The 17,589-nt window shown below is 41.8% G+C and overlaps 1 protein-coding gene across 2 annotated transcripts in view; it reads right to left on the minus strand.

The window, feature by feature from the left end:
- The window catches only part of NR5A2 (nuclear receptor subfamily 5 group A member 2), a 121,899-nt gene that overhangs the window by 28,280 nt on the left and 76,030 nt on the right, over window positions 1-17,589 (minus strand). For both annotated transcript variants that reach the window (XM_069459744.1, XM_069459742.1), the window contains one exon: window positions 13,803-13,950. In XM_069459744.1, the coding sequence (XP_069315845.1) occupies window positions 13,803-13,950 (148 nt within the window). The remainder of the gene's footprint in view (window positions 1-13,802; window positions 13,951-17,589) is intronic.

Below are 17,589 nucleotides of genomic sequence, written 5' to 3' on the forward strand. Positions count from 1 at the left end.
GCCACTTGGAGAACGATTTGGCAAGTTATAGAGGTGAAAGTGATTGCCCAGCAAATATTACAGAAAGACAAGGAGAAAAAATGGTGCTTTAAAACCCTTGTTTGTCATAAATACCAATCAACCAGAGAATGAAGAATGAATCAGTAAATTGTGGGACACATTATATTTAATACGATGAGATACTATGGCTCGGTGAGAATGATAATCCTGGCTCTGAATTTCTTAAGGACTCCAGAGCTACACGAGTCGAAATAGAATCTGGAAAACATAACATGGGGCAAAAAGGGAAAATGAGGCTGTTTTTAAATCCTAAAAGCCCTATTCTTTTGTAAGATAAGAGTAAGTTTCTGCAGCTCCCTCTTTGAGCAAGGAATTTCCTTGAAGTTATAATTAGCAATGATACTGTTACAGTATTCGTGGACCCCAATCTCTCTGGCTATGCATTGTCCTGGACAAACGCCAGCACATGTGGTTTTCCAATTTGTCCCGTAATATCTTGTGGCAAGCAGCAACAACAACTTTTTTTTTTTAATTTTAGAAAAAAAAAAAAAAAAAAGCTAATTACTCAAAGTCTATCCTGACTGTGAATATCAGGAATATACTAAGAACTTTATGATGAAAGTTTTATTTTGATATTCTTAAAATACTAAAAATAGACTCGAATTCATGTTTTAATCTCCATTCCCTGTTCTCTCATTGTTTTGAGCCCAGTCCTTTGAGCCTGAAAGTAGCAGTATTAAAAAGTGGAGAATGTGCTAATAATAAAGGCTAAGAATCTCTGATCAGTTATCAGATTCTGCTCACAATCAAGATCTGTAAGAGCACTCCTGACGCTCTGACTCGGGTGGGGCAAAGGCAATACATGTAACCTAAACATTTGTACCCCCGTTAATATGCTGAAATAAAAAAAAAAATAAAAGTAAAAAGAGATTCCTAAGAGGAAAGGAATTTGGACACCAAATGTTTCCTCATATTAACGAGGAAATCTGCAGAGAGCGAGCGGCCGGCACGGATGCGAAGTGCCCTGCAGCGTCAGCAGACCTTTTGACTTTGCGCTGATAAAACCTGCAGGGATAACCCTAAATCCGGTCAAGAGAAAACAGCTCTGGCTGGAACCACACTCGCCAGTCTTGAGCAGGATGTCGGTGAGGGAATTGCTCACCCTTTAAAAAGGTAGGATCGGTGTTCAGCCCTCAGCCTTCCCAGTAAGACCTAGCAGGGTCCCATTTCCACCAGATGCCTGGACGATGTACGCATTAGGAGGATGGCTTAACCATCATCATCATAAATGACGAGCACAATTAGCCAGAAAAGCAGCAGTGAGGAGTGGAGAAAACCCAGATTTTGGTGTGTGAAGTGTGCAAATCTCAGTTCTACTATTGACTAGCTGCGTGACTTTGTACAGTTGTTTGACTTCCCTGATCTCAGGAATGGTTAGTGACACCTGTCTTTTAAGGCTTGCTTATGAGGAGCAGCAGCAACATGTGTGAGGTGCTCTGCTCATAGACAACAATAAGACGTGGCAGCTATTATAACTGAATACATTCACTAAGCAAGTATTGGTTTTTAAAATGAACTATATTCCAGACAGGGTGCTAAGCGCTGGGAATGCAGAATGAAAACAGAGCTGGCGTTCTAGCTGCGGGACACACGAAACAATCACAAAATAATGCGATCAACAAAGATTTGTGTAAGAAGCAACAAGAGCTCAGAGGAAGAACTGTGTGTCTGTGAAGTTAGGAAGACTTTTCAGGAGAATGTTAATAAATCTTGAACGAAGACATGAAGGATGAAGTTCATATAACACCCTGCGAGGCGGGTACCGGGGTCTACCTTTTACAGTTTGGGGAGCCGAAGGTCATGGCAGACTGACACAATGTTATTAAATGTGGATACTGACACCAGCCATGTCCCTGTTACTCAGCTTCTGGGTGGCAGAACCCAGGACTCTGGACTCCAAAATCTACATCTTCGAACCATAGAAATATTTTTCAAGCATGCACAAAGTTCCTGCTTTCATCTCCACTCCTTATCCTCCCACGCCACTTAGTCCCCTGAATTTGAAGCCAGTAGCATCAGAGAGGGGAGAATTTGCTGATATTATTATTATATAGTTACCATAAATACTTAGTATTAATCCTGCATCGTATCATTTTAGATTATTTCGTTTGAAATTTGTTAAAATAAAATAAAATTTGTTAAAGAACAAAGTTAATTTCTCTAAAAGGTTTCAGTTCTCAAATGCCAATAATTCCCTTGAAAGGAGGATGTCATCCAGGATTTTAGTTCCAAAAGACATAGGCTTCTTTAAGTGAAATCTTCCAATTTCGTATGTTGTACATAATTTCTATTTAACCAGTAGATTTAAAGACTGGGTATTAGGAAGTCGAAAAGAATTACTACCTTTTCAAGCAAGTGAATTAACTATAGGACATTTACAATTCTAGAAAACTGGAGGTAAAGAAGATTCTCGGTGCAGGGACTCCCCAGAGAGCAGGGTGGGCCCAGCCACTCCTCTTGCCGCCATCTAGGTGAAAACTAGTTGTTTATTATTTGACTTTGCTTTGATTTGGGGATTTATGGTAGAAGAAATAAAGAGAAGTGTCTTGAGTTTACTTACACTGACATCTTTCAAAACAACAAGGGTAACAACAACACCTTCAGTCAGTGGATCAAAGATTTTCAACTGTGGCTTGGTACTGAATTAATATATCAGTTATTGCTGAAATGAGAAAGATCTTTTTCATATAATCTGTACACCAAAGACTATATCTGATTAGAAGCATTTCTCAAAAAGCAGCCTTAATTTATATGATATTCACTGATATAAATACAGACGTTTTGAAATAGCAACCATTCATTAGGACTCTGTGTGCCAGACACCATGTAAAGTTCTTCATCACATTAATAATGACTGCATTTAACCCTCATAGTGAAGCTGCAGGTGGATCATTACTGTTCAGATTTTACAGACGGGCAAAGTGAGGCGATACAGGTTCCTAAGGATGCAGTAAAGCCAGAGTCCTGAGTTCAGGCCTACAGTCATTACCCCCGGGCCCACCCCGCGCCCTTTCTCACTCCACGCATTATGCTCTCAGACCTCAATCATAAGACTTCCTTTCCTGCGCGGTATAGAGTGACGACGGGTCCGGAATCCGTGACCCTGCCGTGGCGCACGGGCTCTCAGACTCGTGGCTGTGTGGCCTTGGGCACGTTAGCCGTGCTCTGTGAGTCTAGTCACATTATGCAAAATAACTGTAACTTTTAACGGTATATTATACGTCAAGGATAACGTGATACATACAGGGTACTTTCTAAGCGAAAAAGGTCTACACAGCAAACAGGATGCTGGTTGGAGGGGCTGGGTGGTGGGGACTGTGGAGTTACTGTTTCCTGAGCACAGAGGTTTAACTGTGGAAGACTGGTTACAAGCCACGTGTGTGTACTTAATGCCACTACACTATCCACTTGAAAATAGTTAAAATGGTAAATTTTATGTTATGTAGATTTTACCACAATTCAATAAAAAATGAAAAAAGTTAGCACGTTACAGAAAGTTCTACAGAGATGTTAGTAAGCCTGCTGTAATAATTGTTTTCCCTTAGGATGGGCAGTGCAGAGCAGGAATTATTTCAGCTGTGCCACCAAGGCTTATAGGTATAGTCACGTGTTGCTTCACGACAGGGATACACTCTGCAAGTGCCTCATTAGGCCATTTTACCATCGTGCGAGAATCGGAGTGTACGTGCACCAACCTACTACGCACCTAGGCTATGGGGTGCAGCCCGGGAGCGTAGGCTACACACCTGTGCAGCACGTCACTGTGCTGAATACTGTAGGCAGTTGTGACACAATGCTAAGTACTTGTGTATCTGAACATATCTAGGCCGGGCGGGGTGGCTCACGCCTGTAATCCTAGTACTCTGGGAGGCTGAGGTGGGAGGATCACTTGAACTCAGGAGTTTGAGACCCCGTCTCTACCAAAAATAGAAAAATCAGCTGGGTGTCATGGCACGTGCCTGTAGTCCCAGCTACTCGGGAGGCTGAGGCAGGAGGATCGCTTGAGCCCAGGAGTTGGAGGTTGCTGTGAGCTAGACTGACGCCACAGCACTCTAGCCTGGGCAACACAGCGAGACTCTGTCTCAAACAAACAGACAAAGACAAAACAGCCTGACATGATGGCACGTGCCTGTAGTCCCAGCGACTCGGGGACTGCTTGAGCCCAGGAGTTTAAGGTTACAGTGAGCTATGGTGATGCCACTGCCCTCCATCCTGGGCAACAGAGTGAGATCCTGTCTCAAATAAAATAAAGATAAAAAATATAATATAGTAAATATTACCTGATAAAAAATTTTCAGCTCCAATGTAGTCTCTGGGACTCTACCATCATATATATAGTCTGTCATTGACCAAAATGTCACTATGTGGCACGTGACTGTCTAATCAAGGTAGGACAAAATGATACACAACTAGAATGTGATCATTCCCCCCAAGGGATTTGGCCAAATTGCCCAATTTGAGCACACAATTGCCACTCAGGTCACACTGACCTTTAGGGGTGGCAGAGAGCTCCAAGTGCCCCCCAGAATCAGGGCGTGTCAAAGAGTAAGAGACGTAGGAGCAAGTCCGTCTCCCACAGTTCAGGTTGCCCAGTGCACAACACACACAACTGCCCTGATGTCAAAAAAGGCAATGTGTGTTCCTTACTTTTCTGGGAAATCACTTTTACACGTCACAATGACAATATTTTTAGATTTAGTTAGAAAGGATGACCAAGAAACACGTCTGTATCCGTATCTGTCCTCTTCCTCGCATGTGGAGTCCAAAAATCTCAGTTCAAATGCTGACTGTGCACGTCTGTTTGTAAGTCATTTAACCTCTGTGTTAGCCTCAATTTCCTTACTTAGAAATGAGAGGTGTTTGTACTTGGCAACGTCGCAGGGTCTTTTCTGTGCTACTGTCCTAGGATTCAGTTTTTCCAGAGTTAAGGCCAAAGTTGCTGTCCAAAAGTTGGGTAGCTCGAAGTATAGGTGTTAGGGACAGACCCTGCAAACAGTTCCCCTGCTCTGTTCATGCCTCTAGTTGCTGTCAGATTTGTGTGACATAAGGGTTGACGAAAGCCTCTGATTAATGACACGTGATGGAAGAGGATAGCAAGAGTGTGGAACGTGCATTTGTCCCGTGGAGAGCAGGATCAGAAAGACAGACGAGAGACGCATGCAGCATTGTTGACGGCATGCCGTGCTTTGGAATCTTCGACCGATGCACGGGACCTCATTTGGAAGGGTGTCCCCAGGGTTCAAGTGCAGTTTGGTATCTACTGAGGCATCTTCCTCTCTTTGGAAAGACTACACGTTGCCAGTTCGTGCACTGCCTGCTACAATGGTTTTGCATGGCAGGCACTCAATATATTTTGTAGGATTTAATGTTTCAAAAGTGATGAAAAGCCTTTTACTTTCACATTTGGTTTTCTTTCCTGGCTTGAATTGGTCTGTTTGGAATTTAACCTTCTTAACCAAACATAGCCAGAACTCAAGATCGGGCTCGTCAGATTTTATCAGTAAACGAGAAGGAAGTTCTAACGAAGAACTCAGACGTGAGTCGCTCATTTACTCCGTCCTAGAATAGACCCGAGGCCCTGGGTGTCCAGAGTTCACTGGTGTGCGGGAGCTGAGCTGATCGTGTTAACCGACTAACCTTCCTGAGTCTGTCCTGAGCCACTTTATTCTGAGAGTTTACAGAGTGGCTGGCACGGCCAATGCAGGGAGAACCGCCAAAGTGCACGGAATTCTCACTTGATTTTTCTTATTGCTAATTTCCAGCTTGCCAGGCAAACATGTCTCTGAAAAATCACCTCGCTAGATACCAGTAGTTAGCAAAATGACAACATGAGCATTAACAACTAAGATAGGATAAATATTTTGGGGCATAAGCTATTCAGAAATATGCTTAAATAAATGCTATTTAAGCAATTATATTCTTGTGCCAGCAAATAACAAATGATAATCACTTCTTCCCTGGCTGTAAGTATGTATTGATTGAGCTCAAACTTAGAACTCCAAAATGAATTATATCTGGTCACTGCTAAACTGCCTGGCTCACTGAAAGGGAAAAAAACCCACACAACACCTATTATGCTGCATTTAATTAAGACAAGCATCAACTTTATGTGCCATTATTTGCTTCTGCCAAATCTCTATGGTGTAAATATTGAACGGTGGCATCTCTTGAATGCTAATCAATCCTTTCTGAATTTCAAATGATTGCATAAGTTTTAGGAAATGCTTATTTGCTAGTGTTGCCCTCAGCTGCATCCGTACCAGCGAGGCATTAGTGTGAAGATACGTGTGGTCAGCTGACAAGCGTCTAGTGCGTGTTTTTCTAAATTAGAATGTCACCTATGAAAAGGTAAAAGCTGAGACGGAATGCTAACTGTGAGAAGAACACTGGGATATTTCTTTTGTTTATCTGTCTTCGTGAGGAACCATTTAACCAAGGCACGTGGGTGAAGACTGAGGTCAAGGCACTGTTTCACTGAACACCAAGAGCCAGTCAGCAATGGTTTGTGTGTGCGCGTGTGTGCGTGTACGTGTGTGTCTGTGTGTGTGTGTGTGTGCGTGTGTGTGCGTGTATGGAGGGACAGAGTGAGAGAGAGAGACCAACCCAGCAGCAACGAGAGGGAGTTCCCGTGCATGATGGCTTGTGCTCGAGTCCTAACTCTGCAGAGAGACCCTGGCGGGGCTTGGGCACAGGCGACCAGATCCCGACGGGCATTTTGCTTCACCAATTGCCCTGTGGGCAGCTTTGACAGTGAACCCTTGCCAGGCTCTGATACCGAAAGCCAGAGGACAAATGGCATACTTAGGTAAAGGGAAAACAAGTGCTAGATCTTTGTTTACCTGTCACAGCAGAAGAATTACTGAACAAAATTCAAATAAGGAAAAAAATGCGTATCATATCAGAAACTAAAGACTACTGGAAAACTAAGCACTGCGGATCCATCTCCTTACCCAAAAGACTAAACTCACCCACATCTGTCAGCCAGTGAACACGGTGCGAGTTCATTCAGCACTAACAATGTCCACACCACGCTGCGTGAGCAGAGTTACCGTGGCAACCTGGAGGAAAGTGCGAGGCTCTCCCTGGAGACAGAACTCACAGACTCACTACAGCCCTCCCCGCAAGGAGCTTCACCCACCTAAACGTTATGGACAACTTGGTTCCTCCTTTTCTGCTGTAGGGTTTTTAATCCCAGCGATCACCAGAGAGGAAGAGGATGGCCATCACCTTTGCAATTTTTTTTTTCCTTTTACCATCACAAAGAGTTAAAACACGCGCTAAAATAGACATATAAGCTATGATCACTTAGCTTTCCCAATGTGCAGTAAGTGGCCCAGAGAGAATGTCAAACCTAAGAGGCAACGTTAAAGTACGAAGAGGAAGTCTCTGGACAGGGAGGGACCAAAGCCTCGAGGCAAAGGCTCTCGATGTGCTCCCTGAAGCTCTGTGACCCAGAGTTCACCTGGAGATAAACACAAACAGAAACTTATCATGTGCAATTGACCCTTGAACACACGGGCTTGAACTGCAGGGTTCACTTAAGTGTGGATTGTTTTCAACCAAAGGCGGATGTAAAACACATTACTAACAGGATGCTAAACCCCAGGGCTGACCACCGTGGGACTGGAGCAGGTGCAGAGTTTGGTACCTGCAGGGGTCCTGCAACCAATGCCCCGTGGACGCCAAGGGATGACTGTATTTAGGAACCTAGGGAATTAAAAGCTATAATAGCTAGTTGGCATATTCAATAAACATTGGAAATTCATGTAAAGTATTTCCCTGGCTGTAAGTATGTATTGATTGAGCTCAAACTTAGAACTCCAAAATGAATTATATCTGGTCACTGCTTTTACCCAGTAGAGGTTGGTTTTCTTTTGGCTCCATGTTCTTCAGATGAGTGTCCGAATTTCCTACATCATTTTACCTAAATAAATGGTGCCTTAGTAAGTTCACTCAACCCTCAGTACCCAGGGGGACCAGTTCCAGGAACCCTGCACATACAAACCCCCCTAAATACTCAGTCCCGCAGTTGGACCTCCCGGACCTTCAGAACCTGCAGATACGAAAAGTTGGGCCCCTGTATGTGGGTTTCGAACATTCCACAATACTGTGTTTTCCATCTGCGTTCAGTGGCGGAACTGTAGATACTTTGTACCAACTTGTTATTTATTGGAAAAAAAAAAAAATACTGGTGTATAACTGGACCTGCCATAATTTAACCCGAATTGTTCAAGGGTCAGCTGTATGCAGCATTTTAAAAATACTGATTGATGAGTTCAAATGTCTCTAAAGAGGACCATGCGCTGGAGCAGAGAAAGCACTGACCAGCATTTGGGGTTGTTAGTTCTAGACCTGGCTCTGAGCCTAAAATGTTGGATAAATCACCTAATTCTGTTTCTTCAACTACAAAACGGGAGGGGGCCGTACTCTTAGGTCCCTACCCTCTATAAGGGAGAAACTAAGTGATTTACCCACCCAAAGGCGCTTCATTACTAACACTGCCAAAGAGGAGCATTGTTAGTGTTGACGCCTTCCGTGACTCCTTTTGGTGTTCGACATGCTTTGTGTCAAAATTTCAAATAGAACCTATACGCTGGTCATCAGTAATTAATTCCATTTATTATTTTATTCACAAAGAAGGACTCTGTTTAGTCTCCATTTTCCTTATAATAAACCCCTTCATAAGGTGAAGGTTTACCTACTTTATAAAGTTTAAAAAAAACCCAAATCCTCTAATATTTATCCATAGGATCTATTTTCCAGCCTCTCTTTCTTCAAATTTTGTGCTTGTTTTTCTTTTTTTGAACTGATTTTTCCATTTCCCATTATGTTTTTTTTAAAACCTAGAAGTTAGGAGGAAAAGCATTCTTTCATTCATGAATGCAATAAATACGTATTAAAAACCTATATCTGTCAGGTAGTATATGGGGAGTAAAACATGCCCTATGTTCATGAACCTTGTAGTTCATTAATCTGGTGGATGAAAGGCCTTTGCTTCACTAAGAAAACCAGAGCAACCACACGGCCCGCCTTTGTCTAGCGTCAGAAGTTGTTTAAAACAGCCACGACAAAGACAAAAATGTTCTGCTCTGCCCTAAATGAACCATTTTTTCCTTCCAAATTATGATTTTAAAGGTCTTTCAAGACCTGAAGGTGATACTACCCATCCTTTTTTTTTTTTCCTTTACCCATCTATTTTCAAAACCTTTTCTAGTTGTTGATCAAGTTACATTGTTTATTAATAAACAACACTGTTTATTCTGGGACATTTCAGTAATTGCTTGGATGATTATATTTAAGATACTGTACTTTAGGCAGGAGTGGTGGCTCACACCTGTAATCCTAGCACTCTGGGAGGCTGAGGCGGAAGGATCACTTGAGCTTAGGAGTTTGAGACAAGCTTGAGCAAGAGTGAGACCCCATCTCTACTAAAAATAGAAAAATTAGCTGGGTGTCATGGTGTGCTCCTGTGGTCCCAGCTACTCGGGAGGCTGAGGCCAGAGGATCACTTGAGCCCAAGATTTTGAGGCTACAGTGAGCTATGATGATGGCACTGCACTCTACCCAGGACAACAGAGCAAGACTCTGTCTCAAAAAAAAAAAAAAAAAAAAAGTCAATGTATTTATCTATTTTATCAGTAAATATTTTTTAAGCCCCTACTGTGTACCAAGCAATGTGCTGGAAACCTGGGGTACAGAGAAAACATAAAGGACAATGTCTAACCTCAATCGAGATTTGGTCCAGAGCATTAAATTCTACTGCATAGAAGTATTTGCAAAGCAGAACAGTCCCTTTCAAGGGACTTAGAAAGTCTAAACTTAAAGAGACTTGAAGTAAATTTTCCCAAAAATTTAGACTCGGGAAATTCCCTCGAAGAGAAGAATAATCTTTACTTCAGCCGAGTATAAGAAATGCTTTCAGAAATATTGGCTGGTAGGACAAGAGAATAATTTACAACAAATCAAGGGTATATTCGCTAGGGGATATAGGATGTACTATGCCTCTCGTACTTTCTCTTGCCACCTGGGCTTCAGGAAGAGTCTAGCAAAGTCCAACCACTGAGTTTTCAGGATAAGAAAATGCAAAGGCCAGACTCACATCTTGGTTGGCACAGTCTGGTTCCCTGTTGCTTTGAGCACTTAAGCCACATGCGTATTCCTGACGGGCTTGAACCTGTCATAGCATTTATTCAGGATGCTGCAGTGAGAAACCAAGTGATTGCTTTCCAGTTCTGTTCCTATTTTCAGGACAGAAGAGTTTGTAGGAATTCTACTTGTCTTGGGAATGCAGGCCGTAATGACATCATCTGAGGATCACGATCCCCCATGCTGCTACCTCTGTAGGATTTATTTCTACCATGGTTGATGACACCAGTCACTCTGATTCATTTTGAGAAGAAGGTAGAAAGAAACATAAACCAATAAATAAACATTAACAATCTTATTCTGGCCTCTGGAGTCAAACTTAGATTATCTCCTGTTTTGCCAAGCTGTAAACTGGCTCAAACTATATTACCTCATAGTTAGGCAACAAAATATGGTAAGTTAACAGGATTTTAAGAACACATTAGAACTAACAGAGACAGGGTCTCCAGAGATTATTGTATTACACACAGGGAAATAGCCTCTCAGGAGAGGGCATTTTTTACTTTTGTTTCCTTTTTCAACCAACGTAACAAACTGCTGTCTGTTCACGGATACAGTGTGAGGGCAACACGGGACAGGAGGTCGGAACGATTTGAGTGCACGGTACTGTTCATTCTAGCCCGTCATTAGCTCTCTGTGCGATCGGTGATCAGCGTCAGCGCAGAATGACTTTCAGGAGGAGGACGGCTGCCAGTGACTCAACTGGGCAGTTATCGCTCCCGTGGGTTTTTCTGTTCTGGCAAAACACGCAGAAACCCGAGACTCACCCTGGACTTCTCGCTCTCAGCTGCCACGTTCTGTGGTTGTCACCTGTACCTGGTCCACATCCCTCGTTTCGCCCCGATCCCCGTGGGGCGTGAACACCACATCTGGACACGGGCTTTCCAGCGCTGCCCCCTCTGTCCACTGCACTGTCCACGCTGCTCCCGCAAAGCAGATCAACTTGAGCGACTCAGCTCAGCCCCACCTTTGGTAAGGACTGTGCCACTTTCTGAGGGTCTACAGCAAGGAAACCGCGGCGCCCACTTCTGCTCACCGTGACATCCCGGCGCCCGACACATTGGAAGCGCCCAGTGAGGACGAGCTGACTGGCTCGGGGGTCTTCAGTTCCACGACCAGGCTCTTGCCCACCTCTCCAGTTACGTCTGCGGCTTCCCTCAACCACATTCATCATAACAATCCCCCGACTCGGGTTGCTCTCGCGCCTTCACGCTTTTGCACGGGCCACGCTTTCGGCGTGTAACGCTGCAGCTGCCTGGGACCCCATCCCACCTCCTCTCACCAAGTCTACCTGCAAAACAGCGTCCTCTCCCACGGAGGCCGCCGCTGCAGTCCTCTCCCAACACAGCCCCCGGCCTCTGGCCAGTCCAGAAAATCCTCATTTTACTCCAGGACCAACGGGGCTCAGGGCTGGGCTGGGATCAGAACATGCGGGTTTCAGACTCAGGGGGCTAAAGGCTGATAAGGGTTTGGGACAGCAGGTGCTGGCTTAGGACGTGGGCTCAGCTTTTAGCGGTCGCCCTGGTATGATTTTATCCTCAATCGAGGTGTTTTGGGGCTAGTCTGGGTACCTGAAGGTTGATTATCTCCACAGCTCAATAAAGTTGAAATTTTTAAAAAAGGATTATTCATCGTTCCTATGGGGTACAACATTTTCCACTCATAAATTAGAAACCACCTGAATTTTTCTGCCAGTTACTTTTTTCCCCCGGCTTCTTTAAAAATAAACTCTTGATCAAAACCGTATTTACCTCTGAACTGAAAGCCATGTTTTCCTTTCTTTCTTAAACAACAAATAGACACGGTTTTAATGGATACTAGGCTAGCTATTGACTGCTGCCTCAGGTTCCCGAAGCAGTCAACTCGCTCATTAAAGAAGAGAGTGTGTGACTGAGGTTCTGGCAAATATGAGCCCCAGTTGTTCAGGAAGATAGTTTGTGGGGTTCAAAGGTTGAAAGCATTTCAGATCTGCTCCCCTCCCCCATAGTATTGGCAGAGAATATAATCATTTTTTAAAAGGGTGAAGGAAATATAAAAGTGTTGAAAACTAAAGACGGCTCATGGCTAATGTGTGCATCTTCAGACGTAATACAGTTCTACAGTTCTTCAGCTAATTTAAAATACCACTGAAGTGAAATGATGCTCTCTAAATATTTTATCACTAAGATGCTATAAGATTTCTGACACATGTACTACCGCATTTTCCATTTAATTACTGATCAAATGTACTGGTTGAAAAGACTAAGATATTGCCATAAACCAGAATAATTTGTGCAATTACAGCAAGAAGGCCTCTGTTATCTTTCTCTTTATAAAAAACTGTTGTTGGGTAAAAGATGCAGACTCACTTGAATACAACTTTCCTTTTTATTGTGGTTAACCAGGAAACCACACAGGACCCAGTCCTGGCACTGCAAACCTTTGAACACTACGTCTGTGAAATTCTGTTGTCTTTTTGAATTTTCAGTAACATTTCTTTTTGCTATATTTATCACATTTTCCAAAATATGAAAATGCTCTTTTTATTTTAAATGTTGACTACATGTGAAAAATTAACTCTGGTTCTATTATTGCAAACTATGCCTTTATTAGCAACAGTTGTGCAGTGCTGTCAAGAAGAATTTTAAAACTAAAGTACCAGATTTGGAGAGTAGACACATCTGTTTTGCTTTGCAGTTTGTTTTATTGTTTTATTTCTTAGGATATGAATTCACAACTATCTTATAACTGAAGACTAAAGAAAAAGCATATGTTGGTAAATCTGATTTCTGTCTTTTTTTTTTTTCCCCCATTCGAGGGAAGTGGCCTTCCTCAGCTGTCTGCCAATAAGTAATAAATAGACTTGGCAAAAAGTTTATTTAAGTTGGCTTTATTAAGCCAACAAAATACAGAAATCAAGTAAGGGACAGGCAGAAAAATCTGTTCCTTTGAAGTCAATAAAAATCCATCTCCTTAATCCTTTTTTTATTCCGAGCAGTGGTGATTTTTCTCATCTGACTCACTGAGAACCTTGATTTAGCTAATCTGTCTTGCTTAGTTATCTTTCTTCTCCAAAGCTTTCCTAAAGAACCATCCTTTCCCCTTGACAACTGTCATCTTTTATACTGGCATAGTGCTGCATCTGGTTATAAACATTCTCTAGTTAATCCCGACAGAGATTTAAAAAACAGGTTTTTAATTACTATCCATATTTTAGAAGAATAAAAACAGCAGTAGGTAGCAAGCCGAAACAAAAGGCGCACAGAAATGATCAACGTGGAAAGATGGCTATAATTTGATACGATACGTCTTTGCTGAGCTATCTCCTTTAAGTCTCTGTCAGAGCTTCATTTGACTATTTCTTACCTGTCCATTATGAAAGAAAATCCAGGACTCCAATTGTTTAACTCATTTTCCACACCCCAACCTATCCACAAAAGGGCTATGAATCATGTAGAAACATATATGAAAATATGTTCATGTTTGAAGATGTCATGATTCGAAAGGAAGGGCATTATCTTGATAGAAGAGAAACACACATGGACTTTAAGACACTCAAACGTCAGTATCATTTAGTAATCTTTGGTTGTATGTAGTATGAGAAAAAGATTTCTTACCTAAACTGAAGAGCACCAAGAATTTCAAACACACAAACTCTCGTTGATCAAACTGTAGAGAACGAAGTTTTGCCACTAACTCCTGTGCGTGACTCATGAGGTTGTTGAGGGTGGCCCCAGCTTGGGATGCTATGATAGAATAGTCCACCTGCAACACAGCATCACACAGTTTAAGGACGATTGGAATGAAAAATACGTGTTTCTCTTGAGATCATTGAGAACTGAGGATAAAGTCAGGCTGCAATACAAATTTATAACAGAAGACTTTCCCCATGAAAGTAGTTTGAGACACATTCTATTATTATAAAAGGTCTCTTAAATATCGTGATAAATCTAATCATTTTGACAAGCTTTGTAGGAAACAGATTTTGAATACCTACATTGTAAGTATATATACCCAAAAGGCATGTATACCATTTTATGTAATTATGAAATTACATTATCACATAAGATAAAAATGCTTAACTCTCATGAATAAGTTGAAAGAAAATTATACTGTCCATAAAAAGTAAATCTAGAGCAACATTCTATGTGACTACGACGATATTAACTAGTACACGAGGAGAATAAAGGCAGAAATACATTTCTTTTTTTTTTTTTTTTTTGAGACAGAGTCTCACTCTGTTGCCCAGGCTAGAGTGAGTGCCGTGGCGTCAGCCTAGCTCACAGCAACCTCAAACTCCTGGGCTCAAGCGATCCTCCTGCCTCAGCCTCCCGAGTAGCTGGGACTACAGACATGCGCCACCATGCCCGGCTAATTTTTTCTGTATATATATTTAGCTGTCTATATAATTTCTTTCTATTTTTAGTAGAGATGGGGTCTCGCTCTTGCTCAGGCTGGTCTCGAACTCCTGAGCTCGAACGATCCGCCCACCTCGGCCTCCCAGAGTGCTAGGATTACAGGCGTGAGCCACCGCGCCCGGCCCAGAGATACATTTCTATTTACATTATGAGACTAGATTTTAAAGTAATCATGGTTCAAGACTACACGCTTGTGGATGATGAATCACATTTAAATTATTCTTTAGTTTGCTGCTTCCTAAAAAGCTATGGCATAAAACTGCTACATTCAGATCATTACATTAGATTACACCAGATTAATACATTTCTCTCACAAGACAGCAATGACCTTATTTATAAGAAGAGTAATTCCTTAGTCTGGAAAGCAAAAAAGAAAAGGCTTATTTCCCTTTTCATTAAAAGAAAAAAATTGCTGCTAGGCACTAAGCTTCGATTATTCATGGGGACATAGGAGGCTCAGTTTATAATAAGTTAAGATGTTGGGATGGCTGTCAGTGATAGTCCTGGCTTTGCTGCCGAGATTACAGCGTAATGCGAAAGCCCAGTTGGTACCCGACGCTCCCATCCTTTTCTTACTGGCGAGCTCTCAGGCAACCAGATACTCTTTCAGGTGCATTTAATATCTGCAGCAGCAGCAAATTTGTCTGGGAGGCAAGTCCTCATCTGCCACTCACCCAGAGCAGACTGTATTAAATTTTTATATTTATTGACATTTCATTACCATAATTGACTGCACTTGCTTCTCTAGGAGAAGGCGCAGGGCTGCCTCCTAAGCAGGAGAACTAGTCCCTGGAGTAGAATTTGCAATTAAAAACAAGGCAGAATGGATTTTTTTTATATTGTGTAAATATGATGAGTTGAATTTTCAGCTTTAACTAGAGAATACAGGGTGTACAGAAACCTTTTGCAAGAGTGAGAAAAATTATGAGTCAGTGGAAAGACGACCCCCAAAGGTGTCAATCAGTTTATATAGAGTCAACTGTGCATGAAAAAGCCCCAGTTAATGCGTGTTCGAGGAAAGCTCCTGCATCGGGCAGAGCCGTCCCACCTGCCTCATCCGTGTGCTGGTATCTGCCCACTAAGTGGAAACGTCCAGCGTTCTAAGAGCTCCTCTGGTTTCTATGTCAGAGTGTGTGACAGGGTCCGGACACAGACAGCCTCACCCCTGAGCTGGAAGTAGCCGAGACAAGGTGCTGAGCTCTGCGGAGCGTGTTGGGATTACCTGCCTAGCACACACAGTCATGTCCCGACTCTCATTTTGCCAGTTCTCTTACAGGGGAATTTTCTGCTTTAAGGAAGTTCTTACTTAAAAGAGGTGTCTGTGCTCTAAATTCTTTAAAAGGCTGCACGGAGTCTAATGACTTCAGGTAATAATGACACAAATTCTACAGAGACAAATGGGGTAGGCGAGTGGGGGACAGCCAGGAGGTCCAGCGGGGCAGCCGTGGTGGATGGAGCCTTAGACAGGACAGGAGATCGGGGCCACTGTGGCCTCTTACAAACCACGAGCCTTGGGCGAGTCATGTCCAATCTCCACGCCTGGGTGTCCTTATCTTTAACTACAGCAGTTAAGGTCAAGGGTGGTAATAAGGTACTTCCCTCTTCTGTGATTATCAGAAAAATAATCTTAGTTGGCACAATACTACCAGTTTAAGTTTAGACTCAATTGAATGCACCTTGGCTATCGCTTAATAAATACACAGTATTGTACATTTTAATAAAAATCACTACTTAAGCCTTAAACCAGGAAGACTGTGCTAAAATAAAGCAAAAATATATTAGCGTAAATTAATTTTTTATTATGATGGGGTTAATTAAATTCTGATATGTACGTAGTTCTAACACGCATGTAATAAGTTCAAATACTAGAATTTCATACTTGAAAATGTACTACACTATAACTGAAAGCAATCTAAATTGTTTCATAGGATTACACCTTTAGTGAGAGGAACTTCAAGAAATCAATTGGCTTACCAACAACTTTACAGCTATACATTTATTTACATGCTAATTTGAAAGCTCAAACATGCTTATTAAACGAGGGCTCCGATAACATTTCTTTCAAGGATAATTTATCAAATTGCACAGCTCTGAAGGAGGATGGGTAATTTATTCCCGAAACAACACACAGATCTACAACTTCCTTACATTTTATTACAAACATAATTATGTTTTCATTGTTGAATGCAGAGTTTGTGCTCATTTCAGGAGCAGCTGGCCTTGTCTTTTATGTACTTAGTAAAATTAATTTATTGCTCTCTTCCATGTAATCTTTGTGCCATTAAATTCAAGGGAGATATTGAAGAAAATACTCTTAACCAATGTCCCCTTTGGATAAATTTCACTCATCATGAAGGTAGAAACAGTTTTAGCTAAATTGCTTTTAGTTCTAATCACCAAAATTTTGATGACTCGTATATTGTAAGATGCCTGTCATTTTAATATGATACACAATAATAGAAGATAATAAATTGCCAGCAGACCTTTCCCTTAGGATGATGGTACAGTGGCTGTTAATTAGCTGCAATATGCAAATAGTAAAACCCAACCCCACTTCAAAGTACACTATTATTTTATACATATATAGATACATGTATATTTTTTAAAATACTGGATAGAAAAGGATTCTTCTCATAAATATAAGATGCTACAGTATAGAATTGATTTGACAGTGCTTAATATTACTAATAATCATGATTTCCTTTCTGCTTAATAAGGTCATTTAATGTGCAGTTATACAGATGCCTGATTGAAAGACACAATTAAAACATAACAGCTAACGTCAGGGTTACGTGAAGCACTGAGTCTTTATTTCAATACTGGTGTCCTGGGCTGCTCTTTGCAGTGGGACCATTTTGGTTACTCCAGTTCTGAATGAACTATGAGAAGATTCAATTCTGCAAACATTTATTGAGCAAACTTCCTAGCCATTGGGCTGAAGACAAACAAAGGTCGTGGCATTTTATATAACTTTCCTCCCTCTCCT

The sequence above is a fragment of the Eulemur rufifrons genome, chromosome 27 (genome assembly GCF_041146395.1).
Source record: "Eulemur rufifrons isolate Redbay chromosome 27, OSU_ERuf_1, whole genome shotgun sequence".
NCBI classification, from domain to species: domain Eukaryota; kingdom Metazoa; phylum Chordata; class Mammalia; order Primates; family Lemuridae; genus Eulemur; species Eulemur rufifrons.